Raw genomic sequence first — 27,010 nt, forward strand, 5'->3', positions numbered from 1 at the left:
TTATTCATGCAGTTGAGGCAGAGTTAAGAAGATAAATCACTCCACCAACTGGCTGGTTCAAGTGAATCTGTTAGCCCATCTGCACACCCTTTCTCTGTGCTGGTATCTGGGATGTAAAACTGGGGATGTACTAGAAGGCAGTGGCCATGGTACCTCTTCCAATAATGGCTAAGATGGCCCTGGAACAGGATAATACATTAGTGTGAATGACAGAAGCACCTTGTGCTGGGAGTTAATGGCAGTTGCATTGACTATCATGGCATGTGTGAAGGAGGCTGGAAGCTAAATGATGAACAGACGAAGAAGCTGTCTTCATGTCAGTCAACCCAAGGGCCTTTTGTAAAAGAAATCTTATTTAGGAGCAGTTTCTGTAACAGCCACAAGGACGGCAGCAGACTCTGACTCAAGAAGATGGGAGGTGTCAGTGAAATTCAGGAAGATAGGGAAGGTCAGGTGACTCAAACCTGTCCGACTTTGTTTGTAGGCTGTGATTCAGAAACAATTTGTAGAGCAGGAAGTACATTCTTTGATTCAGGAAGAGATAAAACTGCAGCTGATTTAGAAACAGTCTTTGTGACGGGGGCCTGGGGCTGGTGTTGAGGCAGAGACTCAGGAACAGGCCGAACAGACTCAACGTGGTGCCATTAAAAGGCAGTGCCAAGTGCAAAATGAGAAAGGCAGACAAGTTAGCCATTCTTAGACTTGTTTAAAAACTTAGGCGGAAATGTCATTCACTGTATTGTTTACTGCAAAGTCATCATGTGACACACTGAAAAGCAGTGTACAGCAGCTGTGCAGGACAAAGATTCAACAAGACTATAATGCGATGTGGTAGAAAAATAACAGAAGAAGAAAAAAAACATATTCTGTCTTAAAATGTCATCTTTGTTGTTTAAAATAAAATTGAAAATACAGAAAAAATGTTAGTAGCACAGATTGTCAGATGTATTGGTGTTTACTAAAGTGCTGTGATTTTTTTTTTTCGAATACAGAGCCATCTGTCATTGATATGGAAAACATGTTCAAACTTTCTGAAGAAGAACAAGAGGAGCATTGTTAACAGACAAGCAATGTTTTTATTTGTTCCTTTGTGAAGGATTCAAGATGAAGTACATGTGGGGAATCTCAGCTTTAACAGGGAAAATGAAGCATTTTTGCATTTTGATATTGTTTTAAGGCAAGGCGACTCTGAACGAACAGTGCAGGTGTTTGTTCTGCTCTTCCAGGGCAAACAGTTGCACACTAATGCACCCCCATACCATCAGAGACACTGATAACAAGCCGGATGGTCCCTCTCCATCCATATTTTTTAAAAGGAAATTCACATCACATTTGTCTGACACAGAACACATTTCCACTTTGCCTCACTCCATATTAAATGAGCATTAGGCTGGAGTAGATGGCTCCCTTTCTGGATCATATCTTCCGATGATCTTCTGAGCATTTGTTGATGTTCGCAAACAGAGCATTCCTGAGCCCATGCAGCGATTTCCATGACAGAATTCCTGTTTTTAATGCAGTGCTGTCTGAGGGCCCAAAGATCACAGATACAACACTGATTTTTGACCCTGTCCTGTGCACACAGAGATTTCTCCTGATTGTTTTCTGAATGCTTTGCTGATATCGTTCACTGTAGATAGTAAGATATACAAAGTCTTTGCAATTTTACATTGAGGAGCATGCAGAATACTAAACCTCTGCCTGTCTCTAGCATCTCTTTGTGCCCATTCTGAAGGCTCCATTTGATAAGATTTACCTCTTTTTCATCCCCTCGGCCATCCTTTTTCTGTTCTGTGTATGGCTGCACAAGTATAAGCTATCACAAGCTCTTTCTTTTGCACACTCCATCAGGATATGCTCCATATTTTTTCATCATTTCTCTGCAGATGTATTGAAAGTTTTATTTGGTGTCATGTGGACTGTTTCCTTTTGAGACTTTTCTTTTTTGCTGGACCCTGTAAGCTTTTCAGACCACCTTAAACTACACTTTCAAGTGAAATAAACACACTTGTTGCTGCTGCATGTTGATATTAATAATGTGGCACGTATTGCTATTACGTGCCGTTTCCAGGGTCAGCTCATCCTCGCCACAGTACTCATGAAAGCTCTTTTTGTACAAGACAAGGAGTAGTTTGTGAATTTTCTCATACTATAGCTATATTATTCTCAGAGATGTACATTTTCGTAGTAACTTTCTGTGTTTGAATCATTACACATAAGCTAAACCTAATGAGGAATTTCTACATTTCTTATCAATTTTGATTTTAGTTTAGTTTAGTCTTATAAACAGTTTTTTTAAAATGTGGTTTATTTTTAATTTCAGGTTCATTTTGTTTTGTTTTGGTTAAAAATTGTATAATAGCTTTCTTTATTACATACATGTTGTGCATTTCGAAGAAGTACAACTGTACTGAAAAAAGGTTTTTCATTTTATTTTCACATTTTTAGACAGAACTTTAGGGATCAAACTCATCCTAAATTGTGGTTATGAGCCACATACAGTCCACTTGAATCTTAAATGGGCCAGACCAGAGAAATTCCCCTATGTCACTGTACAGAAGTTTAAATACTAATTTAATCCCAGAGATAGTCTTGATATAAGACAAGGAAGTGCAATTTCAGCATTTTTTTCTACACTTAAGATTGAGAAATGCTGATGTAGTAAATTAAAAAAACAACATTGTATTTAAAAAAAATCAATCAATCAAAATAAAGAAAAAGTTCTGGTAGCTCACTGTCCAGACTGTCCTGTAATATTAAAACTGAAAGTTTTAGTTAATTAAAAGGAAATGTCCTTTTTAAACTATTATTATTATTATTATTATTATTATTATTATTATTATTATTATTATTGACACATTACACAGTGAAAAAACACTTTCATTTTTTAGCATTTATTTGCTTATCTGTAACTTAATTATGTTGATGTAGTATGAATGGTCATAGGAGAAGACTGTATCAGTGGTAAAGGTGTGAAACCTATGAAAATACTGGGCACAGTGCAAAATTTATGCCCTTCACACTTTCCAGAGCAATCCAGTGTGACGTTTGACACCCTTGCTGTAGCCTTTTAATACTTGCTAATTACTTGAATATCTCAAAATATCATTTTAAGCTACTTGATACAGGTTAAGCCTGTCGTTCCCCTGTTGGTCTGCATGTTCCGTGGATGTCCTCTGGGGGGCGCTGAGGTTCAGGTAGAGCGAGCAGGCGCTGTTGTGTAACGTAATGCTGTCGAGTCATGGTAGCGGTTGTTTAACTTGTGAACACATTACAAGGACAACCGCTTTGTAAGTATGGCTACACACAGCTGGTGGTAGTAATGACAGACACATAGCTGTGAGTTATTGTGCTCTGGGTGTCATTACTGAAGGTCGTTTGAACTACAGTTAGAGACGATAAGCAAGCTAATAACAGCTCGGAGGACTCGCTCGTCTCCCTGGAGTAGCCTCGGTTACTAACAAGTGGACTGTGTACAGTGTTTGGACTTCACAGCTGCCTGCCTGGGAAAGGTAATGTTAAAAACTAACAACAACAGCCGGTTTTATCTCTAGACTCTCTGAAATGTAGTCTGATAGTTATAAGTTTCCTTTTCTTGTAGCCACATTAGCTTCTTGTGCCACTGAGCTGGTGCGCTAACCTTTCACACTTTGTTTTCTCGTGTGTTTGCGCAGTTCTCTGCCTACAATATTTAGCGCAGTAACAGGTACCGCGGTGATTTTTTTTACTACTATCGCATAAATCAGTGCCTAATGTAAAAGAGCCAAAGCAGTTCCTCTTTCTAGGTATACTATAAAACACCTCGTACAGGCGGGATGTCTTTGTTAGGATTTGCTGCTAGGATTTTAAAATGATTTCTCTCTCCTAGCTGCAGCCATGGTGTTTGTGCAGAGCTACTGTGAAGCAAATTCCTTCATCTCCATAACCTGGGTGGATGAAGGCATCGCCCCCTGCTTCTACTTCACACTGGTCCCCACCATCCTGCTCTCCCTCTCCTTCCTCCTTGGCACCATCCACTGCATATGCTACCAAAAGTATGGCACGCAAATGGAGCGCAAGTTCATTCCTCGCTCCTGCCTCTATGGTTTTCAGCAGGTCCTCCACGTCTTTCTGATCATCCAGTTTCTGGGTGGAATGATTTGGAGAGCCACGAATGCAGATGAACTTCCAGGGTATGTGGTGCTGTACGGCTGCTTTTCCATCCTGGGATGGGCCTGGGCTATGGCTCTACTCAGGGTGGAGAGGCGCAGGGTCCTGGTGTCGGATCGGACAAGAGGACACAGTGCCGTCCTGCTGCTGTTCTGGGCTGTAGCTTTCTGTGCTGAGAACCTGGCTTTTGTGTCCTGGTACAGTCCTCAGTGGTGGTGGGGCCTGGAGAACAAACCACAACAGGTGAACACTCACATAAGATATTTTTTTAACCATTGTGTTCCAGGAACCTAACAGAGAAGTGAAGACTATTTTCAAAATATGTGTGCTTACACTTGTGTTTACCTTGCATTATGCAGTTTATCCCCATTCCTACCCATTTAGTTGATCTTAGATTGTAGGTAGAGTTCATTCCTGTATGCAGCATTTTAACTGTTTAAACTTCAGTGTGTGTTTAAACCTTTATGAGCCAAAGGTTAAAGATAAGTCTGCCTTCGGAGCCACTCCACAGAGCAGTGTAATCTGACTCATGTATCAAGGTTCCGCCCAGTAAACAAAGCAAAACAAATTGGCAGTAAGCACGCTACAACCTTTTTTGCTAAGTCACTGCTTGTCTGACTTTCAGTTCCTAAACCCTGCACTCTTAACCAATCAAATCAGAAGACAGGATCTTGCTCCTCCCACATGGGGAGGAGTTGAGTTGAGTGAAAGTTTTTTGACTACATAACTGCAAGCATGACTTGTAGTTTTTCTCCTTTGCAAAGTTTTTTAATGTAGTTGTTGATTTTTCCTAAACTTAAAGTGCTTTTACTTGTACTTGCTTTGCAAAATGTTATTGTATTGCATCCTTCATCCCATAAAGTCAACATTATGAAAGTGCTATTTTAATAGTAAATTATGTTGTAATAGTACACTACCTAGATATATGGTAACTGTTCAATAAAACACTTAACAGTCTTCAGCATATTCACATTACTGTGTTATTAGCATTGTGTTACCACTGTGTTAAACGCTGTTTTGTATCCATGCTGATGTGTGTGTAAACATCTATGAAAACTTCAGGTGCAGTTGTTCCTGTGGATGATGCGCTACATTAGCACTGGGCTGCTCTTCTTCATCGGTCTCAAAGCTCCAGGGTTGCCAAGGAGACCTTACATGCTTCTGATAAATGAAGATGAGCGTGACGTAGAAAACGGTAGACAGGTAGTGACAGGGCACTTCCACTGTATATTGAAACACATCAGCAGCTTTGCTTATATACTCTATTAACGCTGTTTTAATGGTTTCATATCTTTCTCTGGGTCAGAGCCTGTTGGGAAGATCAGAGGAGAACCAGTCCACCTGGAAGGGATTTTGGAAAAAGGTCCGTCTGCTTGTTCCTTACATGTGGCCACAAGGCAACAAGTTTCTCCAGCTGCTGGTCCTCTTCTGTTTGGGGCTGCTGGGAGTGGAGAGGGCTATTAACGTCTTTGTACCCATTTACTACAAGAATATTGGTGAGTGATGTGCCTTCGTCATCATGCACCATAGACTCAAATGTTCAGTCACTCACACTGATGGCACTGCAGTGACATTGTTGCAGTCAGATTAAAATCTCATAATACTTTTTATTTATTCATTGATTTTTTTTTTCACCACAGCTTGAAAGCCTCATTTTGTCTCATTCTCCTTGATGTCTGTGTCCTTTTTTCAGTGAATGAACTGACTGATGGCAGCAGCTGGCACACTGTAGCCGTTACAGTGTGTATTTATGTCCTGCTTAAGTTCATGCAGGGTGGAGGAGCAGGTAGGACTTACTTCACGGATGCCCAGTGAACATTGTAGTACCACAGAGAGCTGCACAATGAGCATCAGCCTCACATGCCACACTAGCATTAAGGCTGCTTCATTATTCTGACCACCAACCTCTCTTCTTTTCAGGTTCCTCTGGATTTGTCAGTAACATGCGCTCTTTCTTCTGGATCCGCGTGCAGCAGTACACCAATCGACTGGTTCAAGTCAATCTGTTTGGCCACCTGCACTCCCTCTCTCTGCGCTGGCATCTGAGCCGCAAAACTGGTGAAGTACTGAGAAGTATTGATCGTGGCACAGCTTCCATTAATAGCTTGCTCAGGTAAGATGGCATCAAACAGGATCACAATAATTATTAACAATTAGTAATAACTCAAATAATGATTCTGTTAGGCAATGTTTTTATCCTTAAATGCTTCTCTCATGTTAGAATCTGAAGAAAAATTAAACTCAGGTATTGGTGTTTTTCCACAGCTACATAGTGTTCAGCATCTTTCCAACCATTGCTGATATTATCATCGCCATCATCTACTTCAGCGCTCTTTTCAATGCCTGGTTTGGCCTTATTGTCTTCATCTGCATGACCCTGTATCTCAGTAAGTTATGCATGTTGAACCTCAACTAGCTTCACTTTGACCCAGTTTAATAATGAAAAATAAACTTCAAGTGTGAAAAACATTTCTGTACTTCAGCATTGGCTAAGATAGATTTCAGATCCTCTTTGACTGTGTAGTAATTCCTTATTCAAATGTTTGCCAGCCTTGACGATCATCATCACTGAATGGAGAACCAAGTACAGACGAGAAATGAATCAGATGGATAACACTGCCAAGTCCAGGGCTGTGGACTCCTTGTTAAACTTTGAGACGGTAAATTAAATAAGTTTGTGGTTCATAAAGAAGTTTACTTTTCTTTTTATTATTCTTTCATCTTAAAATGCACTTTAAAATACAATTAGTTTTTTCTGGTTCCATAGGTAAAATACTACAATGCAGAGAACTATGAGGTCGGCCGGTTTGAGGGTGCAATCTTAAAATATCAGGTAAGTGCATTTATCAACCGGTTTTGGCACTCCACGGCTTGCCACGCCTTCCCCTGCTGTTTTTTTTCCTAAGCTGGTCTTTGTTTACTTTAACAGGAGTCAGAATAAACCTGCTCTCCTACAGTCTTTCTAGTTATTGCTACCTTTGAGATAGCTTTTAGCATTAAGATGCTGAGTGGAAGCAAATTTATGTCAGGTTTGATTTCAAAACAAAGACAAAATGAAATAACTGGATGTTGGAATTCAGTGTTTTTTTGTGTGATTTTGCTGCTTTGATTTTCCTGGGACAATATTTAGACAATCCATAATATTCTGCTGCTGAGGACTACCTCTAAATTCTTGGACATCGTTGGGTGTTATGTCACTAAATCATGGCTCCAAAATAAGCAAAATCACTTGCTAAGAGACATTTAACCAACTGTTATTGGGTTTGCATGTAGATATTTGTTCCTGTATTTCACCAAAACTAAAACTGAGACATTGATCACAGAGGTAGAGAAAAATGTTTAATTTAGTGGTCTCAGGAATGGAGTCATATATTTAATTGTTGCTTCCTTCTCCTGTTGTAGGAATCAGAGTATAAAACCCAGGCATCTCTGGCCTTACTCAATCAAACACAGAACGCCATCATTGGAGCAGGACTGCTGGCTGGTTCCTTGCTCTGTGCATACTTTGTCACAGAGGGAACGTTTCTGGTATTGACTTTGTAATAATGGTTTGCATTATGCCTCTCCACATTTCCAAAACTATGCAATTATGTTATTATTGTTGTTATTATATTATTATAAGTGTCATAAAAGCAACTCTAACCTCAGGTTGGAGATTATGTTCTCTTCGGTACCTACATCATCCAGCTGTACACCCCACTCAACTGGTTTGGGACATACTACAGGTAAAAAAATATAGAGATTATGTATTGCTTTTACCAAAACTCTGTTTGACTCCTGTTCCTTTTGCCAACTGTTGGTTTCTCTCTTCTTTCCCTGCAGAATGATCCAGACTTCCTTTATTGACATGGAAAACATGTTCCAACTTTTCGAAGAAGATCAAGAGGTATGTTTATAGATGGGTAAATATTTGCAGCGGTGATATCAGTGGGGGGTTTTTATGTGTTTTGAGTTTTTTATGGTCTTTATATGTTGCCTGATGCAGGTGAAGGATGAAGTAAATGCAGGAAGCCTTCTCTTTAAACTGGGGAAAGTGGAGTTTGAAAACGTTTACTTCAGCTACATAAACGGGTTGGTTTATTTTTGCGTTGATTTCTTTTATTAAACTTCAGTCTCAGTGTGTTCTTGCATGGCTCATTCTTAGATTTCTTTACTGCTTTGCAGCAAGGAGATTCTCAGGGATGTGTCCTTCACAGTTCTTCCAGGACAGACAGTTGCACTGGTGAGTCTGAGGCGCGATGTTTTCTGCTTTCCAGCATTACATTGAGCAGTTAAGGTGTTGCTAACATTACGGATTACTAACATACCTTCAGGTTGGGCCGTCGGGATCTGGGAAAAGCACAATCATTCGACTGCTTTTCCGTTTCTATGATGTTCAGGGAGGCTGCATTCGCATTGATGGCCAGGATATATCAAAGGTAAGAGGTTTGGCACCAGAGCTACTGTGTGAGAAATATTTGGAAATTCAAGACATTAACAAACAACCAGTAAAATTAATAATATAAGCAGAAGTCATAAAGTCTTGTCTTTAATATTACTGTAACTGCATGCTTATATATATACACACACACATACACGGAGTCTAAACTGCTTATTACTTTCTCATCATCTTTCCTCAGGTGAAACAAACATCTCTGCGATCTCATATCGGCGTGGTTCCCCAGGATACCGTGCTGTTCAACGACACCATCCGGGAGAACATTCGCTACGGTCGCACCACTGCTAATGACCAGGAGGTGGAGGAGGCTGCACTCGCTGCTGATATCCATGACAAAATCATGACCTTCCCTGATGGTAATGTGCACATTAATCCCTTGGTTTATTCAGCATTGTGACTTCAAAGATTTGTTTTCCATACTTTTACTAAAATCGTGGGTGTTTAAATTGAATCTAAGTTTATATCTTTTAAATGTATATTTCTGAAGTTAGCCATATTTTTAAAATGTTCTAAAGTGTAGTTAGTGATGATCACTGTGTAACTGCAGTCTCTTCTATATTGCAAGAAGTTTTTTCAGCCTCTTCCTGTGTTTTTGTCGGGCAGGTTATGATACCCAGGTGGGGGAAAGAGGACTGAAGCTGAGTGGAGGAGAGAAGCAGAGGGTGGCTATCGCCAGAACTATCCTCAAAGCACCACAAATCATCCTGCTGGATGAGGTATGTGACTGAACTGTCATCTCAAGTGTAAACTCATTGCTGTTAGTTGCAGTTTTCTAATATTATCTCTCTGTAGGCCACATCTGCCCTGGACACACAGACAGAACGCAACATCCAGGCCTCTCTGGCCAAAGTCTGTGCCAATCGTACTACAGTGGTTGTAGCTCACAGGTAAATAAATTCATGTACTGTCAGGTTTTTTTAAGTGAATTTATCCATCTTCATTTATTTCACCGATGACTTGTGGGTCCGTTATTGCTCTGTAATAGGTTGTCCACCATCATCGCAGCAGACCAGATCCTGGTTGTCAATGAAGGGCGGATTGCTGAGCGTGGACGGTAAGTGTGCCTGATTGTTTTGAATGAAACTCCTGCCATAACGCATACAGTTGTGAAAAATAAAGCATTCATAGGAATCTGTGAAAAGTTTACAGAGGGTCATCATGAGCATTAATCTCATGATAATTTGGGGCTAGCCATCAACAAGCTTCTGGCATTATTCTGGCTTGATTTTTGCTCACTGTCTTCTTGGCAGAATTGGTCGATATCATTGAAACTGTTTAGTTTTGTTACAACTTTTAAGCATAGTCAGGGCTCTAGAGTGCGACCAATTTTTCAATTGTGCAACTAAATAAAATCCTGTCACACCGGTGCGACCAGCTGTTCCAGTAAAAAAAAAAAAAAAAAAAAAGTCCCGGCAACTCTGAAAGTCTCCGTGTTGACAACTGACAGACATCATGCCCCTATCGTGTGTCCCAATCAGAGATAGTCAGGAGCAGGACCTCTATGATTGACCGTGGTCCTGTAGTTGTCCCGTAGTCCTTTGTGTGTACGTTTGAAAGTGCAGGTGGAAGAGGGAGGTGAGTAGCTTGAATAAAGCGATATCAATTCATTAAATCCTGAATTTTTTAATATAAAAACTTTTATAAGACTTTTAAATATAAATGTATTTTGCCAGAAACGCCAGAATCTCAGGTTAAAGCTCTCAAAACTATTTTAACAACCACCAAACAGCTGAAACAGTAAATGAGAGCAGCTAAACAGATTCCACACAAAGACGTAAACACAGAGCGGACCCGACGCATCAGAATCAGATTTCTCTTTCTCGGCTTTCTCACCCGACGGCACGTACACGGACACGCCGTTGGGGCTGACCGCCGACAGCTCACTGATTCTGATGCGTCGGCGGGTCTGCGCTTTGTGTTTACGTCTTTTTTGCGCTAGATTCTGAGGTGTGGGTTTTGTCTCTCTCCAACCAAAATTCACTGAACCAGCATGTTTTCAGCATTATTCATTCGCTTATTGCCCACCAGTCTACCATTGTTTGCAGCGCTTTTTTTTTTTTTTTTTAAACTTAAATGTCCTCGGCCAAGAAAGCCTAATTTCTGCTGTTCAATACTGAAGAAATGTAAATTTTTTAAAATTTGGCTAATTAAGGTTATCTGCCAGGAAAATCTCCTTCATGTTTTTCTGTGTTTTATTCTCAGTTACTTTGACACAAATGCATCTGCTGTGATGCTCACACCTCTGATGAAGTCTCACATATGATCAGAGTTATAATATTTCTGACTGTCTGAGGCAAAATTGACTCGAATTGAATCGGGACCTTGTGAATCGGGACCTCGGGTCGCAAATGCGACCAAATTTTTCAATGGTGCGACTAAATAAAAACCTTGGTCGCACCAGTGGGCGCACCTAACTTTTGTGCTGGTGCGCCTGGTGCAACCGTGGCAAAAAGTTAGTCTAGAGCCCTGATAGTCTATAAATTTTCAGTTGGGCTGAGGTCAGAACTTTGGAAAGGCCATTTCAAAAGCTTAATGTTTGCTTGCTTTATCCATTAAAAAAAACACCGATGTGTGCTTGGGATCATTGTTCTGCTGGAACATCAAATTGTGTCCTGTCTGTTCATTTAACGCAAAGTTGAATTTGGAGATAGTCCATAAATTTGCTGCTGAGTGGATTAGAGGAAATTCAAATTAAATTCAAACGTGCACCCAATTGTTGTGATTTAAAGTCACTAAAAATTTATGCCGTCCATCATTCTACCCTGGAAAAAGAAAAGTTTTCCATGACCATGTAATTCATGCCCAAGGTACTGAGGTCATGTGGCTGCAAAACAAGCCCAAGTCATCACTGCTATGGTGCTGACAGTTGTTATGAGGTCTTTTGCCAATATTGTTTTTTGCAAAATGTGGTGCTGTGCATTATGGCCAAATATCTCCACTTTGTTTTCATCTGTCGATTGCGTTTTTCTTTTTTTTCTTTTTTTTTTTTTTGTAATCACAATGTCATGAATTTTTAACATGAACTTTTAACATAAACATTTAACATGCTAACGGATGCCTGTAGAGTCTGAGATGCAGCTCTTTTTGTGGTTTCTCTAAGCATTGCACAGTCTTACGTTAGAGTGAATATACTGCGACGTCCACTCCTTGCATGAATGGGCAGCTGTTTTGAAGGTTTTCCACTGTAGAATTATGGTTTTCAAGTTGTTTGGAAATATCCCTATAAACACTGCTTGGCAGCAGCAGCTGCTTCTTTAAGATGATTGCTGATGTCCTTCCTCCGTGGCCTTGTGTTAGCACTCACCTGAATGCTACAGACCAGCAAACCAATAAACAAATAAATATCAATCTTTTCTCCATCCTAGACATGAGGAATTGCTACAAAAAGGAGGTTTGTATGCAGACATGTGGTTGAAGCAACAACAGGCTCAGGACTCAGATTCATCATCAGACACTGAAACCAAAGATCGCCAGTCTGAGAAACTACAGCCACCATCGACCTCCTCAGGACACCACGGGCACTGAATGTATTTGCTTTAAGAAAAATCTTTTTGTATTCTTTGTTATGGTTGTAAAAAGGCAATGTGTGATTTTAAATGTTTTGAACACTCAGCAAGGTGAAAGTGTTATTTATTGCTAGATTTTCTAAAGTGAATGTGCAATGACAGGTCAGGCTAAGGTGCCTAATGAAACTGAAGAGGTATTCACACCTTTTAGACTTTATCCAATAGTTGTGATTCCAGCTACGGTTTTGATGCCAGGAGTTAACAAAAGATCTAAAACTAAAAAGAATTGGCACAGGAGAAGAGACAGATGATACTATGTGCTCACAAACTAAACATAATGGGGACCTGCTGTGCTTTTTCTCTCATAGATGTACTGTTACATGTGCAGATGCTCATTTAAAGACCGCCAAAGATCCAAAAAGATCAGTTTATGTATAATTATTCCTGTGAGCCAGATGTTCAGGTTGCAGACTGCTTAAATTCACAATTTGAGACTTTTTTTTTTTTCTTGTTGTGACTCTCTATGATGTCGAAGAGAGGGGAAATCCCTAATTATCTCAGTCACACAACTCTCACAGTAAGCACTGAAACCCCACCCACCTGCTCCACCTGCTGGGCAGAGGAAAGTTAGACTAAAGAGTTGGACTATTGGAGCTATTAGAGTCTTAGAATACAAATATGGAGGTGCAAGAAAAGCATAATGGGTCCCCTTTGAATAAAATGTGGTGGTGGTGGTGGGGGGGTTCCCGTCTTTCCTCCACCTCTCTACCAAGTTTCATGAAAAACCAGCTTATTCGTTTTTATTGTTAATGAGAAAGAAGCTATGGGGGTTGTATATTTCTGCTTCTGCTGTGGAGCAATAATATGACCTGAGACACATGAAAAGTGAAATCAGTCTTGACACTGTATCTTGGTGTGCTCAGACTGTTAATTCTGAATCCTGCTGAATACTATATGCTTAAGAATAGAATGGTGTTAATGTCATCAGGGATTTTGTTTTGTTATTTAAAGTTTTGTTAGCTGAATTTTGAGCTGTATGTATTTGTACATTCTTGGAGCAGGAGAGAGGAGCTGGTAGTGCATAAATATATATCTCCATGTTTATGGTAGTAAAATAATGGGCATTCATCATCATTTTCTGTGTGACACTGACAAAAATATATATTTTTTTCATTTTCTTTGATAATAGCATTGTTGTGTCAGGGTTTGTTGATTGTTTTTCATCATTCAGTTATCTTTAGACATACTGATTCATGCCTGAAGTTGTACAGTCCAGCCTTCCATTGGCAGAAAGACCACAGACATTTCTCACGGCAGAGGTTTCCACTCGGTATGTGGATGTAATGGGGCCAAGTTATCGATCTGCGCTTGTGCTCAGTTAGCAAGTCAAAATATCTGCATGAAAAAGAATGTCTAGAAATTAAACGTCCATAGATCTAAGTACAGCCATACAATTTTAAATAAGTTATTTGCTGTCTTATATCTACCTCACGAAAGGTGTTGTTCATAGTTACAGGTTTTGGAAATACTGTTTTATCATGTAATCATGAGCAATAAATGGCATTATTTCCATCCTTTTTCTGTCTTTACATTAAAACAACATCCTGTCCAGTTTAGACTTTGAAGAAATGTTATTGTGATGGTATCTCACATCACTGATGCATTTAACAAACTATTATTTTACTTAGTCCATGGATGCAAAACTGCATCATAATGAGTTTACAATCTGAATTGTTATATCTTGTGATAAGTCGTGTAATACCACGTTAATTTATTGGTAATAGGGATGGTCTGGTGTTAATTAATTCTGTGCATGTTTCACTTATGGGATATTAAAGTGCCGAAACCTGAAGCCATCCAGCAGTAAAACTTTAGACCTGTTGTGTAATAGCAGCAAACTGTGTCTGTAAATTGGACTAAAATACTGTTTGTTTCAAGAAGATTTGCTGAGACAGGAGATGATCATTTCACAACTCGGACCTGGATACACTGAATTTATTTATAATAGTAAGACACCATACTGGAAACTGTGTCTGTGGTGGACATTGGTGAGTTTAGACCCTTTTCAGAGGTGCTCAAGCATCCCTAAATTTCATCTTAGCACCCCTAAAAATAACTTTACTAATAGCCAGAACAATAACGTATTTTTGTATTATTTTTTCATTTTCCTCTAATGCTACATATTCAGGGAAACTATCTATTGGAGATGATGTTGTGCCAACAACTCTTTTATATGTAATTTCTTTGCTTATATTTGTAAAATGAATTATTATTATTATTATTATTAAGGGTTATATATAAAATAAAGAAATGACCTGCTTTGCAAGTATCTCCATGACTAAAGTTTGCACCTACATTATAATCAATCCAGTCTTTTATGGCTACTTAAAATACCTTGATAAACCTGTGATGTTGCATATGTTGCTATTTCAGCTGCCTTCGTGGCCAGATCTCTTCAAAAAGACGTAAATAATAATAAAAAAGAATTTAAAAAGGTAAGAAAAAAGGTGAAAAGAACTGCTTATGTCAACCGCCAGCAGTAGAAGCCTGATACTCAGCTTGAATAATGCAATTGATATGGGTGGATAGGTGATATAGATAACTGAACCCTGCTTCAGTGTTACACCGACCCGTTGGATGACAGCACAAAGACTGAGAGAAGAGCCAGGCAAGAAAGAGAGACATCGGTGTGAAGATAGCAAAAAGAGAGAGGAAAAAGAAACCTGCAAGTGTGGATGTGTGGCCAATGTCAAGCCGTTTGTTATAATACCAAGGTAGTTTCTGTTTTGCAAGCATTCACTGATGATGATTTCACATAAGTAAGCAGTGTTACACTCATATCAAGTGTGGATTCTCCCCAGCCTGCTTTTATAGTAACCTATGTCACAAATACTTATTTGCCTTATTAACTGATAGTGTAAATGAAAAATAATGACATGCATTTCATAGATGCTTTGTGTGCTTTTATAGCAGCACTCTTGAACTGGAATGCCTCTGTGTCTCTGTCGAGTCTTTACACTAAAATAAAGGTTTGTATGCATAAGCTTTAATGTAAAAAGGCAGCTTTCTTAGCCGTTTGTTCAGGTGATTGCAGTGGCAGTGTGATTTCTTTTTCCGAGTGTCTGCACTGAATAATGCTGCCTCAGTTGCTTGATGTTGTGTTTAAGACTGACTGTGTCCTTGTTTCTGCTCGTATGTCCTTGGCTGCAAATTGTTCTTTAACTAACAGTATTGAGCCTTTGTCTCAGGTTTGATACCTCAAGGGTGCACCTTAAAACAGGTGCACTAATTGAAAGTAATGTATTAACTATTCTTGCTTTTTAATGTATGAATTGCAGTGCACTGCAATGGCAAAGGTGTGAAGCTAAATTTGCTCCAGCAGTGGAGAAGAAGAAACTACTGATCCTAATTAAGATGAAAATGATACTGGACCTGATTTAAAAGCTAGCGGTCCGTGTACAATTTCTAATACATTGTTTTTAAGACAAACTAATTTGATTTAAAAGGGTTTTGTTTTTGTTTTTTTATTTGGTGTGTCTGTGTGTGTTCACACTCCGTGCCAGCTGGTAGCGTTACTCCACGGTTTCGCCAGGAAAATTTGACAAGAAGAAGAAGAACTGGGAGGACTCCGAACACCGGCTTCATCAGTGTAACACAGCTGGTGGTAGTAATGACAGACTCTTGAGTTATTGTGCTCTGGGTGTCATTCCTAAATGTCGTTTGAACTACAGTTAGAGACGATAAGCAAGCTAATAACAGCTCGGAGGACTCGCTCGTCTCCCTGGAGTAGCCTCGGTTACTAACAAGTGGACTGTGTACAGTGTTTGGACTTCACAGCTGCCTGCCTGGGAAAGGTAATGTTAAAAACTAACAACAACAGCCGGTTTCATCTCTAGACTCTCTGAAATGTAGTCTAATAGTTATAAGTTTATAAGGTAATAATTATAATTGCTTACACTATTTGTTCTTTATCTGCCTACAGTATTTATCACACATTTTAGCTGTATGTCGGTATTTATTTACTACTATCGCATAAATCAGTGCCTAATGTAAAAGAGCCAAAGCAGTTCCTCTTTCTAGGTATACTATAAAACACCTCGTACAGGCGGGATGTCTTTGTTAGGATTTGCTGCTAGGATTTTAAAATGATTTCTCTCTCCTAGCTGCAGCCATGGTGTTTGTGCAGAGCTACTGTGAAGCAAATTCCTTCATCTCCATAACCTGGGTGGATGAAGGCATCGCCCCCTGCTTCTACTTCACACTGGTCCCCACCATCCTGCTCTCCCTCTCCTTCCTCCTTGGCACCATCCACTGCATATGCTACCAAAAGTATGGCACGCAAATGGAGCGCAAGTTCATTCCTCGCTCCTGCCTCTATGGTTTTCAGCAGATCCTCCACATCTTTCTGATCATCCAGTTTCTGGGTGGAATGATTTGGAGAGCCACTAATGCAGATGAACTTCCAGGGTATGTGGTGCTGTACGGCTGCTTTTCCATCCTGGGATGGGCCTGGGCTATGGCTCTACTCAGGGTGGAGAGGTGCAGGGTCCTGGTGTCGGATCGGACAAGAGGACACAGTGCCGTCCTGCTGCTGTTCTGGGCTGTAGCTTTCTGTGCTGAGAACCTGGCTTTTGTCTCCTGGTACAGTCCTCAGTGGTGGTGGGGCCTGGAGAACAAACCACAACAGGTGAACGCTCACATAAGATATTTTTTTAACATTGTGTTCCAGGAACCTAACAGAGAAGTGAAGACTACTTTCAAAATATTCATGCTGATACTTGCATTTACCTTGCATTATGCAGTTTATCTCCATTCCTATCTGTTTAGGGTTAACAGTACAGTGATTTAATACTATTTAGTAGAAAACAAATAATGTATTTATAAATATACGATGATTACTGTGTAATTGCAAAGTACATTCTCATGAATTTAGAATGAATCCCTTCAAATCTCCATTTCTATTTATTTAGCGTTAAGATAAGTTGATCAGAGTGTGTTTGCAGCATATTAATAAAGCTCTTCGGTGTGTGATTAAATAGTCTTTATGAGCCAAAGGTTAGTTATATATTAAAAATGAGTCTGCTTTTAGCGCCACTCCTCAGAGTAGTACAGTCAGGCTCATGTATCAAGTGTCTGCTCAGTAAACAAAAGAAAACAAAGTGCCATGGAAGATAAGCATGCCTGAGCCTTTTCTGCTGAGTCACTGATCAGTTGACTTTCAGATCCTAAGCCAAATGCAAAATGTTATTGTATTGCATCCTTCATCCCATAAAGTCAACATTATGAAAGTGCTATTTTAATAGTAAATGATATTATAATAGTAAACTACCTAGATGTGTGGTAACTGTTCAATAAAACACTTAACAGTCTTCAGCATATTCACATTACTGTGTTATTGTGTGGATGCTTTAAGCATCCGCACTATTGAGTTCCTTCTTGGTGTTTCCGTACACTTTTCGCCGTGGATCTACTTCCACAATTTTCAGCCGATTTTCACCGTTCAAATTTTAAACTATTCTGCTATTTCTGCTAATAACGGCTATGTCTTTTGGTATTTTTCACTATTATACTTTTTAAAATATTAAGCTTTTTTCCTTTAATTTGAAATGAATGGGAAACTTTGCAATTCTGCTAAAATTAGCTTGTTTTTGAAACTTAACTACTTCCTCATATTTTCACGTAGAACAACCATTCAAACTTTAAAATGTTCTCAAATTATTGGGCTATTCAGGTATAAATCAGCTTTTTCAAATCTTTTACCGTTTTACTTTTATGCTTCTTAAAGTTTTGAGTTGCAAAATTGTGATTTCTCACAAAATACATGCGTTGTTATTGTTGCCACTGAAGGTTTCGCAGTCTTCTCTTCATGTCCGAACAACTTCTTGCTACTTGCTCAAATTTCACTCAACTTCCACAAATTATACATCAAAACGTAGGTATTTTTGCTGGCTTTCTGAAAATGTCACTATCATTGTTGTGGAATTTATAGAATTTTGGCAAATCTCCTCAGACCAACAGAAAGTCGGAAAACTCTCCATAGAAAGTCAATGGAGAGTTTGTTCAAAATCACCGCTTGATTTCTGTAATGAGAGGCATTTTCGAATTGTCATATCTCCTTAATCTCCTTTGTGCTAAACCAGAGTATTTGTGCTGAAACACAGTATTTCTGCCAAATGATAGTATTTCTGTCAAATGATAATATTTGTGCTAAACCATAGTATTAATTTAAAATGACAATATTCATAGTTCATCACAGTGTCTCTGGTAAATCACAGTATTTCTGCTATGTTGTACTATTTTTCTAAATCATAGTGTTTCCGTAATGTTTAAGTATTTTTGGCTAAATATATTCTTTCTGTTATCTTATACTATTTTTCCTAAATTCTTGTATTTTTGAGAAGTTATCATGTTTCTGGTAAGTTACAATATTTCTGCTAAGTTCTGCTATGCTATTGTATTTCTGCCAAGTATTATGTTTCCTCTAAGATGTTGCAGTTCTGCTAAGTTATTCCATTTTAGCAAAGTTCCTTTGCTTCTGCAAAGTTTTTACAATTTCTGCAACTTTTCAGCTAGTTTTTGCATACAGCTTCAGCTTTAAAGCATCCACACTGCATTTTCGCAGGAAATGCAAATTTTTCTAGTTAGCATTGTGTTACCATTGTGTTAAACGCTGTTTTGTATCCATGCTGATGTGTGTGTAAACATCTATGAAAACTTCAGGTGCAGTTGTTCCTGTGGATGATGCGCTACATTAGCACTGGGCTGCTCTTCTTCATCGGTCTCAAAGCTCCAGGGTTGCCAAGGAGACCTTACATGCTACTGATAAATGAAGATGAGCGTGACGTAGAAAACAGTAGACAGGTAGTGACAGGGCACTTGCAGCACTTCCACTGTATATTGAAACACATCAGCAACTATGCTTTTATACTCTATTAACGCTGTTTTAATGGTTTCATATCTTTCTCTGGGTCAGAGCCTGTTGGGAAGATCAGAGGAGAACCAGTCCACCTGGAAGGGATTTTGGAAAAAGGTCCGTCTGCTTGTTCCTTACATGTGGCCACAAGGCAACAAGTTTCTCCAGCTGCTGGTCCTCTTCTGTTTGGGGCTGCTGGGAGTGGAGAGGGCTGTTAATATCTTTGTACCTATTTACTCCAAGTATATTGGTGAGTGATGTGTCTTCATCATCATGCACTATAGACTCAAATGTTCAGTCACTCACACTGATGGTACTGCAGTGACATTGTTGCAGTCAAATTAAAATCTCATAATGCTTTTTATTTATTCATTGAATCTTTTCACCACAGCTTGAAAGCCTCATTTTGTCTCATCTGTTTTCAGTGGATGAACTGACTGATGGCAGCAGCTGGCACACTTTAGCTGTTACAGTGTGTATTTATGTCCTGCTCAAGCTCATGCAGGGTGGAGGAGCAGGTAGGACCTCATGGATGCCCAGTGTAGACAGTGAACATTGTAGAGAGCTGCACAATGAATTTCTGCCTCACATGTCACATCAAATAGAGTTAAGGTTAAAAAATTCAAGGAATTACAAGTAACCCAGCAGAGCGAAGTGCTCCACTTTTGTACTGATACTGTACTGTGAGGACTTAAAGATAAGATCAAATGAGGCCTGATAATTCAAGACCTTGTTTTTAAGGAAAAGGGTTTTAAATCTAATTCCTGATTTAACAGGGAGCCAGTTAAGAGAAGCTATTATGGTAGAAATCTGCTCTCTCTTTCTAGTTCCTGTCACTTGTCTTGCTGCAGCATTTTGGATCAACTGAAGGCTTTTCAGGGAGTTTTAAGAACAACCAGCCTAGAAGTAATAAATGCACAAACTAGTTTTTCAGCATCACTCTGAGACAGGTTGTGTCTAAGGTTAGAGATGTTGTGCAAATGCAATGGAGCAGTTCTACATATTTGCTGAATATGTGCATTGAGGGAAGTATCCTGGACAAAAATTATTCCAAGATTCCTCACAGTGGTTAGACACCATAAAGTTTTTTAAGGCAGAGTATGATAACGCCAGTTTTATCTGAATTTACAAACAGAAAAAATTGTCTTTTAGAAATTCCTTTAGCATAACTAATTTGTGTGTCATCAGGCTTCATGGATAGATAAATCCAGGTGTTATCTGCATAGCAGTGAAAATGTATGCTATGTCTTCTAATAATATAGCCTAAGGGAAGCAAGTATAATGTAAACAGATTCGGTCGTAGCAAATAACCCTGTGGAACGCCATAATTAACCTTGGTTTGTGAAGAAGACTTCCCATTAACGTGAACAAACTGTTAGGCAGATATGATTCAAATCACTGCAGTACAATGCCGTCATCTTCTCTTCTTCTCAGGTTCCTCTGGATTTCTGAGTAACGTACGCACTTTCGTCTGGATCCGCGTGCAGCAGTACACCAATCGACTGGTTCAAGTCAATCTGTTTGGCCACCTGCACTCCCTCTCTCTGCGCTGGCATCTGAGCCGCAAAACTGGTGAAGTACTGAGAAGTATCAACCGTGGCACATCTTCCGTTAACAACTTGGTCAGGTGAGATAGTAACGGTCAGGATCATAACAATTATAAATAAATGAGTAACTCATAAACGAACCTGCTGACAAAATATACCAACCAACAAGGTTTACAACATAAATGCCCAAAACATTTATGCCCAACATAAATGGTTTTTTTTTATCCATAAATGCTTCTCTCATGTTAGAATCTGAAGAAAAATTAAACTCAGGTATTGGTGTTTTTCCACAGCTACATAGTGTTCAGCATCTTTCCAACCATTGCTGATATTATCATCGCCATCATCTACTTCATCACTTATTTCAATGCCTGGCTTGGCCTTATTATCTTCATCTGCATGACCTTCTACCTCAGTAAGTTATGCCTGTTGAACCTTTTGAACCTCAACTAGCTTTGCTTTGACCCAGTTTAATAATGAAAACCTTCAAGTGTGCTAATCTTCTGTGTAGTTCCGCATGGCCTGAGATAGATTTTTCAGATCCTCTTTGACTGTGTAGTAATTTCACATTAATGTGTTTGCCAGCTATGACTATCATCATCACTGAATGGAGAACCAAGTACAGACGAGAAATGAATCGGATGGATAACGCTGCCAAGGCCAAGGCTGTGGACTCCTTGTTAAACTTTGAGACGGTACATTAAATAAGTTTGTGGTTCACAAAGTTTTGTTGTTGTTGTTTTTTTTATTCTTTCATCCTAAAATGCACCTAAATTACAGTTTGTCACTGTTTGTGCTTTTTATTCCTGTTGAAAAGGTAAAATACTACAATGCAGAGAACTATGAGGTCGGCCGGTTTGAGGGTGCAATCTTAAATTATCAGGTAAGTCAGGTCAGGCAGATAAAGCATTACAAGGCTTGCCACGCCTTCCCCTGCTGTTCTTTCTTCAGCTGTATCACTAGAAAATGTCTTTGTTTACTTTAACAGGAGTCAGAGCAAACCTGCTCTGCTACAGTCTTTCTAGTTATTGCTACCTTTCAGATAGCTTTTAGTATTAAGATGTTGAGTGGAAGCAAATGTAGTAGGTTGCCTCACACCAGGTGGCCAACCCAGAAAATATGAGTATTTATGTCAGGTTTGATTTCAAAACAAAGACAAAATGAAATAACTGGATGTTGGAATTCAGTGTTTTTTGTGTGATTTTACTGCTTTGATTTTCCTGGGACAATATTTGGACAATCCATAATATTCTGCTGCTGTTTCGCCAGTAGAGCAAACCTGTTAGCTCACTGGGAAATTCTGGGCCCATAAAGCTCAATGTACATAGACAACAGCCTGTATGTGTGTGCATGTCTACACAAAAGCAGATAAACATGGACTTTCCTTTTGTCATATTCATAAAGCTGTGCATACACATGGTCCTTTCTTTATGGATCCCAGTCATTGTGAGATTGTATGCATGTGCAAAAGCCTGATATCCATACCTGTCTCTTACCACAATTTATATGCAGTTTAATCCTTTGCATGTAACGTGCTGGCATCAGGGGTCCTTGAACATACTGATAAAAATCAGAAAAGCAGCAGCATAATTTCACCAAAAACAAAACTTACACTTGTTGTCTGATCTGGACAAAAGTGTTTTATTTAGTGGTCTCAGTTCTGGAGTTGTGTACTTAATGGTTCTTGGCTTTTGTTAGCATCAGAGAATAAGACATTTTTGCAAAGATACCAGTAGCTGTATATTGGAAGTCTATATTTTGAAGTCTTGACTCATGTTTCTGATTGTTTGTAGGCTTCAGAGTGGAGGGCGCAGGCATCTCTGGCCTTGCTCAATCAAACCCAGAATGTCGTCATTGGATTAGGACTGCTAGCAGGCTCCTTGCTCTGTGCATACTTTGTCACAGAGGGCAAGTTTCAGGTATTGACTTTGTAATAATGGCACACACTATGCTTGTCCACATTTGGTTGGTAGACACTGATAATGAACATGCCCAAACTTTCAAATACTAGGATCATCATCTGTGCAAGTAAATCCTTAGTATATCGCTAATATGGTTATCTCAGACAGCCCCATCCACTCATTTGGGAGGGGCAGCCGATTAAAAGAAAGTTGTTTTAAAAGGCGGGGCAGAGAGCTGATTTGCTTATTTCAGAAAGTGGATGAACTTTATGTTTAATAGATACTCAGAACATTAAGAAATACAATGCTAGTTGGAATTGTCCAATTCAGTTTGACCATAAAAACAACTCTAACCTCAGGTTGGAGATTATGTTCTCTTCGGTACCTACATCATCCAAATGTACATTCCACTCAACTGGTTTGGAACATACTACAGGTAAGAAAATACAGATAAGTCATTAGATTATAAATAGTTTGCTGTTTTAAAGATATTGCTTTTTTATGTATTTTTAAGGAGGATAACACATTATATACTGTAAGCTATTTAACCACACTCTGTTTGACTCCTTTTGCCAACTGTTGGTTTCTCTCTTCTTTCCCTGCAGAATGATCCAGACTTCCTTTATTGACATGGAAAACATGTTCCAACTTTTCGAAGAAGATCAAGAGGTATGTTTATAGATGGGTAAATATTTGCAGCGGTGATATCAGTGGGGGGTTTTTATGTGTTTTGAGTTTTTTGTGGTCTTTATATGTTGCCTGATGCAGGTGAAGGATGAAGTAAATGCAGGAAGCCTTCTCTTTAAACTGGGGAAAGTGGAGTTTGAAAACGTTTACTTCAGCTACATAAACGGGTTGGTTTATTTTTGCGTTGATTTCTTTTATTAAACTTCAGTCTCAGTGTGTTCTTGCATGGCTCATTCTTAGATTTCTTTACTGCTTTGCAGCATGGAGATTCTCAGGGATGTGTCCTTCACAGTTCTTCCAGGACAGACAGTTGCACTGGTGAGTCTGAGGCGAGATGTTTCCTGCTTCCCAGCATTACATTGAGCAGTTAAGGTGTTGCTAACATTACGGATTACTAACATACCTTCAGGTTGGGCCGTCGGGATCTGGGAAAAGCACAATCATTCGACTGCTTTTCCGTTTCTATGATGTTCAGGGAGGCTGCATTCGCATTGATGGCCAGGATATATCAAAGGTAAGAGGTTTGGCACCAGAGCTACTGTGTGAGAAATATTTGGAAATTCAAGACATTAACAAACAACCAGTAAAATTAATAATATAAGCAGAAGTCATAAAGTCTTGTCTTTAATATTACTGTAACTGCATGCTTATATATATATATACACACACACATACACGGAGTCTAAACTGCTTATTACTTTCTCATCATCTTTCCTCAGGTGAAACAAACATCTCTGCGATCTCATATCGGCGTGGTTCCCCAGGATACCGTGCTGTTCAACGACACCATCCGGGATAACATTCGCTACGGTCGCACCACTGCTAATGACCAGGAGGTGGAGGAGGCTGCACTCGCTGCTGATATCCATGACAAAATCATGACCTTCCCTGATGGTAATGTGCACATTAATCCCTTGGTTTATTCAGCATTGTGACTTCAAAGATTTGTTTCATACTGTTGAAAACATTGTGGGTGTTTCTATGTATCTATGTTTATACCATTTACATGCATATTTCTGAACAAAGCTTTCAGATAAGGCCCCGTCTTATCTGAAAGTCCTTATAGTACCACATGTCCTCAGACTCCGGGCCTACTTGTGGTTCTTATAGTATTTAAAATTAGAATGGGAGGCGGAGCCTTTAACTTTCAGGCCCCTCTTATGCTTCTTCTTTACTCACCTCTTTTAACAGTGTGTCTTTTGTTCTGTCTCCCTCTCCTCACCCCCAACTGATTGCAGCCAATCCTGCCGGAAGTTTCTTACTTTTGAAAAGAATATTTTCTTCCCCCTGTCGCTAAGTCCATGCTTGTAGGGGATTTGATGTTATTGTTGGGGTTTTCGCTCTGTTATTGTTTGGTCTTTAGCTTACAATATAAAGTGCCTTTGAGGTGACTGTTGTATTTTAATACTTTGCAAGAAGTTTTTTCAGCCTCTTCCTGTGTTTTTGTCAGGCAGGTTATGATACCCAGGTGGGGGAAAGAGGACTGAAGCTGAGTGGAGGAGAGAAGCAGAGGGTGGCTATCGCCAGAACTATCCTCAAAGCACCACAAATCATCCTGCTGGATGAGGTATGTGACTGAACTGTCATCTCAAGTGTAAACTCATTGCTGTTAGTTGCAGTTTTCTAATATTATCTCTCTGTAGGCCACATCTGCCCTGGACACACAGACAGAACGCAACATCCAGGCCTCTCTGGCCAAAGTCTGTGCCAATCGTACTACAGTGGTTGTAGCTCACAGGTAAATAAATTCATGTACTGTCAGGTTTTTTTAAGTGAATTTATCCATCTTCATTTATTTCACCGATGAGTTGTGGGTCCGTTATTGCTCTGTAATAGGTTGTCCACCATCATCGCAGCAGACCAGATCCTGGTTGTCAATGAAGGGCGGATTGCTGAGCGTGGACGGTAAGTGTGCCTGATTGTTTTGAATGAAACTCCTGTAAACAACATCCAGTAACATACAATCTTTCTCATGGTGGACTTAATTTCCTGTGGAAACAGTAAAGGCGTACTTAGTTTTTCACAGGACTTACAATGAGTACTGAGTAATCTTTGTGTTTCGCATTAGCACATCTCTGTGTTCACTGAACAGTTAGTAAATAACAACATTTTCTCCATCCCAGACATGAGGAATTGCTACAAAAAGGAGGTTTATATGCAAACATGTGGATGAAGCAACAACAGGCTCAGGACTCAGATTCATCATCAGACACCGAAACCAAAGATCGCAAGTCTGAGAAACTGCAGCCACCATCGACGTCCTCAGGACACCACGGGCACTGAATGTATTTGCTTTAAGAAAAAAAACTGTTAGCACTTTTATTCTTTGTTGTGATTGTGAAAAGGTTATGTTTGATTTAAGCATTCAGCAAGGTGGAAGTAATATTTTTGATAGATTTTACAAAGTGAGGGACAAATGATTTGACATTTTAAAAACCAAACTGCTAAACAGGAGTGGAGCTTGAATCATGCCTAGCTTTGAGGTTGTTTTCTATTTCGTTTTTGTTTTGTTTTTTTAGTATAATCCTCCTAACCCTACAAATCACCTCCAATTATTTGACATTCCTCATATTTATTTTTATACTTACCTTCATTTATTTTACTTTATTTTACTTTACTTCGTTTTTTCTTTTTCACAGTTTTAAAAGAGGACCTATTGCGCTTTTTCTTTCATAGATATACTATTTGTGGATGCTCATGTAAAGACAGACAGAGATTAACGTATACAGGAGACCAAAAGCACAGGCTTCAGACTGCTCAGCTCAGTTTGAGACTTTTTGTTCTATTCATGGCTCTATGATGCCAGTTTCATGAAAATCACCTTACTAATTTTTATTTATTTTTAATGAAAAACTGCAGTGATCATATAGTTCTGCCTCGACTCTGGAGCAATAATATGACCTGAGGCATATGAAAGGGAACTCAGCCTTGACACTACATCTTAGTGCACTGAGATACTAATGGAACCTTGTGAATGATTTGTGGATAAGAATAGATTACATGCATGCCATCAGGGATTTAGTTTTTTTTTGTTATTTTAAGTTTTTGTTTGCTGAATTTGTGTTCTTTAAAGTGACACTAGTCTTTTAGAAAAGCGTATTTGCACATTGAGGCTTTAGGTCATCAGCTAGGCAGAAGATAAAGCAGGATAGAAGAGCTGGTAATGCATTGATGTACATCTCCATTTATTAAGGAAATAAAACAACGGGCACTTATCATCAGTGTTTCCTGTGACACTGATTAAAAATAAATATTTTATTTTCTTTAATGATGACATAGCAATAGCATTATTTATATGTGCCTGTGCTGAATTAACAAGTGAAAATATCTGAATTAAGATGTCTTAAAATCAAATGTCTATGCAGTAACAGATGTTTAATTATTAAGTAAGAACAGCCATACACTTCTAAGTAAGTTAATGTGCTGTCTTGTATCTACCTCACGAAGTATGTTGTTCATAGTTATAGTTTTGTGGAACTATTTCATATTCATATTACATTTCATTGTGTACACATGAGCAATAAATGATATGTTTTCCACTTTTTTGGTTTTTTAATTAAAACAATTTCCTGTCCATTTTAGATTTTTTTTTTTTTAATATTAAGGTGGTAGTATATCACATTACTGATAGATTCAGGAAATTATTATTATGGGCTGGACTGTGTGTTATAATGAATTAACTGAGTTGTATATCTTTGGTAAGTCATGCCATACCATGTGAATTTTTTGCAACTGATGGCTTGATGTCAGTGAATTCTGCTCCGTTACAATAACAACAATTTAAGTTTCTGAGGCTGTGGTTTCATCGAAGGGTTAAATGGGCCATATATACTCAAAAAATTGAAATAAAATAGGACGAAATGGAAGAA

The 27,010-nt window shown here is 39.0% G+C and overlaps 2 protein-coding genes across 3 annotated transcripts; both read left to right on the plus strand.

Annotated features, from left to right (window-relative positions):
* The first annotated feature begins 3,183 nt into the window (after nt 1–3,183).
* abcb6a (ATP binding cassette subfamily B member 6 (LAN blood group) a) lies at nt 3,184–14,424 on the plus strand. The gene is made up of 20 exons (XM_014413149.4): nt 3,184–3,512; nt 3,869–4,392; nt 5,212–5,352; nt 5,456–5,645; nt 5,843–5,935; nt 6,070–6,262; nt 6,415–6,536; nt 6,700–6,809; nt 6,917–6,982; nt 7,552–7,677; nt 7,798–7,874; nt 7,972–8,035; nt 8,135–8,220; nt 8,314–8,371; nt 8,463–8,567; nt 8,769–8,943; nt 9,191–9,303; nt 9,380–9,474; nt 9,573–9,641; nt 11,953–14,424. The coding sequence occupies exons 2-20, from the start codon at nt 3,877–3,879 to the stop codon at nt 12,110–12,112; spliced, it is 2,559 nt and encodes an 852-aa protein (XP_014268635.3). The 5' UTR covers nt 3,184–3,512; nt 3,869–3,876; the 3' UTR covers nt 12,113–14,424.
* A 1,357-nt stretch (nt 14,425–15,781) lies between these two features.
* LOC143412296 (ATP-binding cassette sub-family B member 6-like) lies at nt 15,782–26,922 on the plus strand. Of its 2 annotated transcripts, XM_014413151.3 has the most exons (20): nt 15,782–15,947; nt 16,257–16,780; nt 18,814–18,954; nt 19,067–19,256; nt 19,432–19,524; nt 20,441–20,633; nt 20,847–20,968; nt 21,139–21,248; nt 21,371–21,436; nt 22,347–22,472; nt 22,814–22,890; nt 23,060–23,123; nt 23,223–23,308; nt 23,402–23,459; nt 23,551–23,655; nt 23,861–24,035; nt 24,596–24,708; nt 24,785–24,879; nt 24,978–25,046; nt 25,265–26,922. In XM_014413151.3, the coding sequence occupies exons 2-20, from the start codon at nt 16,265–16,267 to the stop codon at nt 25,422–25,424; spliced, it is 2,559 nt and encodes an 852-aa protein (XP_014268637.3). In that variant the 5' UTR covers nt 15,782–15,947; nt 16,257–16,264; the 3' UTR covers nt 25,425–26,922. The 2 variants fall into 2 exon arrangements, 1 of the variants encoding a protein (XP_014268637.3); XR_013095635.1 differs by lacking the exons at nt 24,978–25,046; nt 25,265–26,922 and having other exon boundaries at nt 24,592–24,708; nt 24,785–24,803.
* The last annotated feature ends 88 nt before the right edge of the window (nt 26,923–27,010 follow it).

Source organism: Maylandia zebra, linkage group LG23 (assembly GCF_041146795.1).
Source record: "Maylandia zebra isolate NMK-2024a linkage group LG23, Mzebra_GT3a, whole genome shotgun sequence".
Lineage (NCBI taxonomy): Eukaryota > Metazoa > Chordata > Actinopteri > Cichliformes > Cichlidae > Maylandia > Maylandia zebra.

Excerpts from the sequence above, each read along its gene's own strand:
- LOC143412296 (XM_014413151.3), top strand. The coding sequence starts at position 16,265 with ATGGTGTTTGTGCAGAGCTACTGTGAAGCAAATTCCTTCATCTCCATA. Across the intron at positions 21,437-22,346 it reads GTGCAATCTTAAATTATCAG|GCTTCAGAGTGGAGGGCGCA; the intron begins GTAAGTCAGGTC and ends GATTGTTTGTAG. Across the intron at positions 24,036-24,595 it reads AATCATGACCTTCCCTGATG|GTTATGATACCCAGGTGGGG; the intron begins GTAATGTGCACA and ends TTTGTCAGGCAG.
- abcb6a (XM_014413149.4), top strand. The coding sequence starts at position 3,877 with ATGGTGTTTGTGCAGAGCTACTGTGAAGCAAATTCCTTCATCTCCATA. Across the intron at positions 8,568-8,768 it reads ATGGCCAGGATATATCAAAG|GTGAAACAAACATCTCTGCG; the intron begins GTAAGAGGTTTG and ends ATCTTTCCTCAG. Across the intron at positions 9,642-11,952 it reads CGGATTGCTGAGCGTGGACG|ACATGAGGAATTGCTACAAA; the intron begins GTAAGTGTGCCT and ends TCTCCATCCTAG.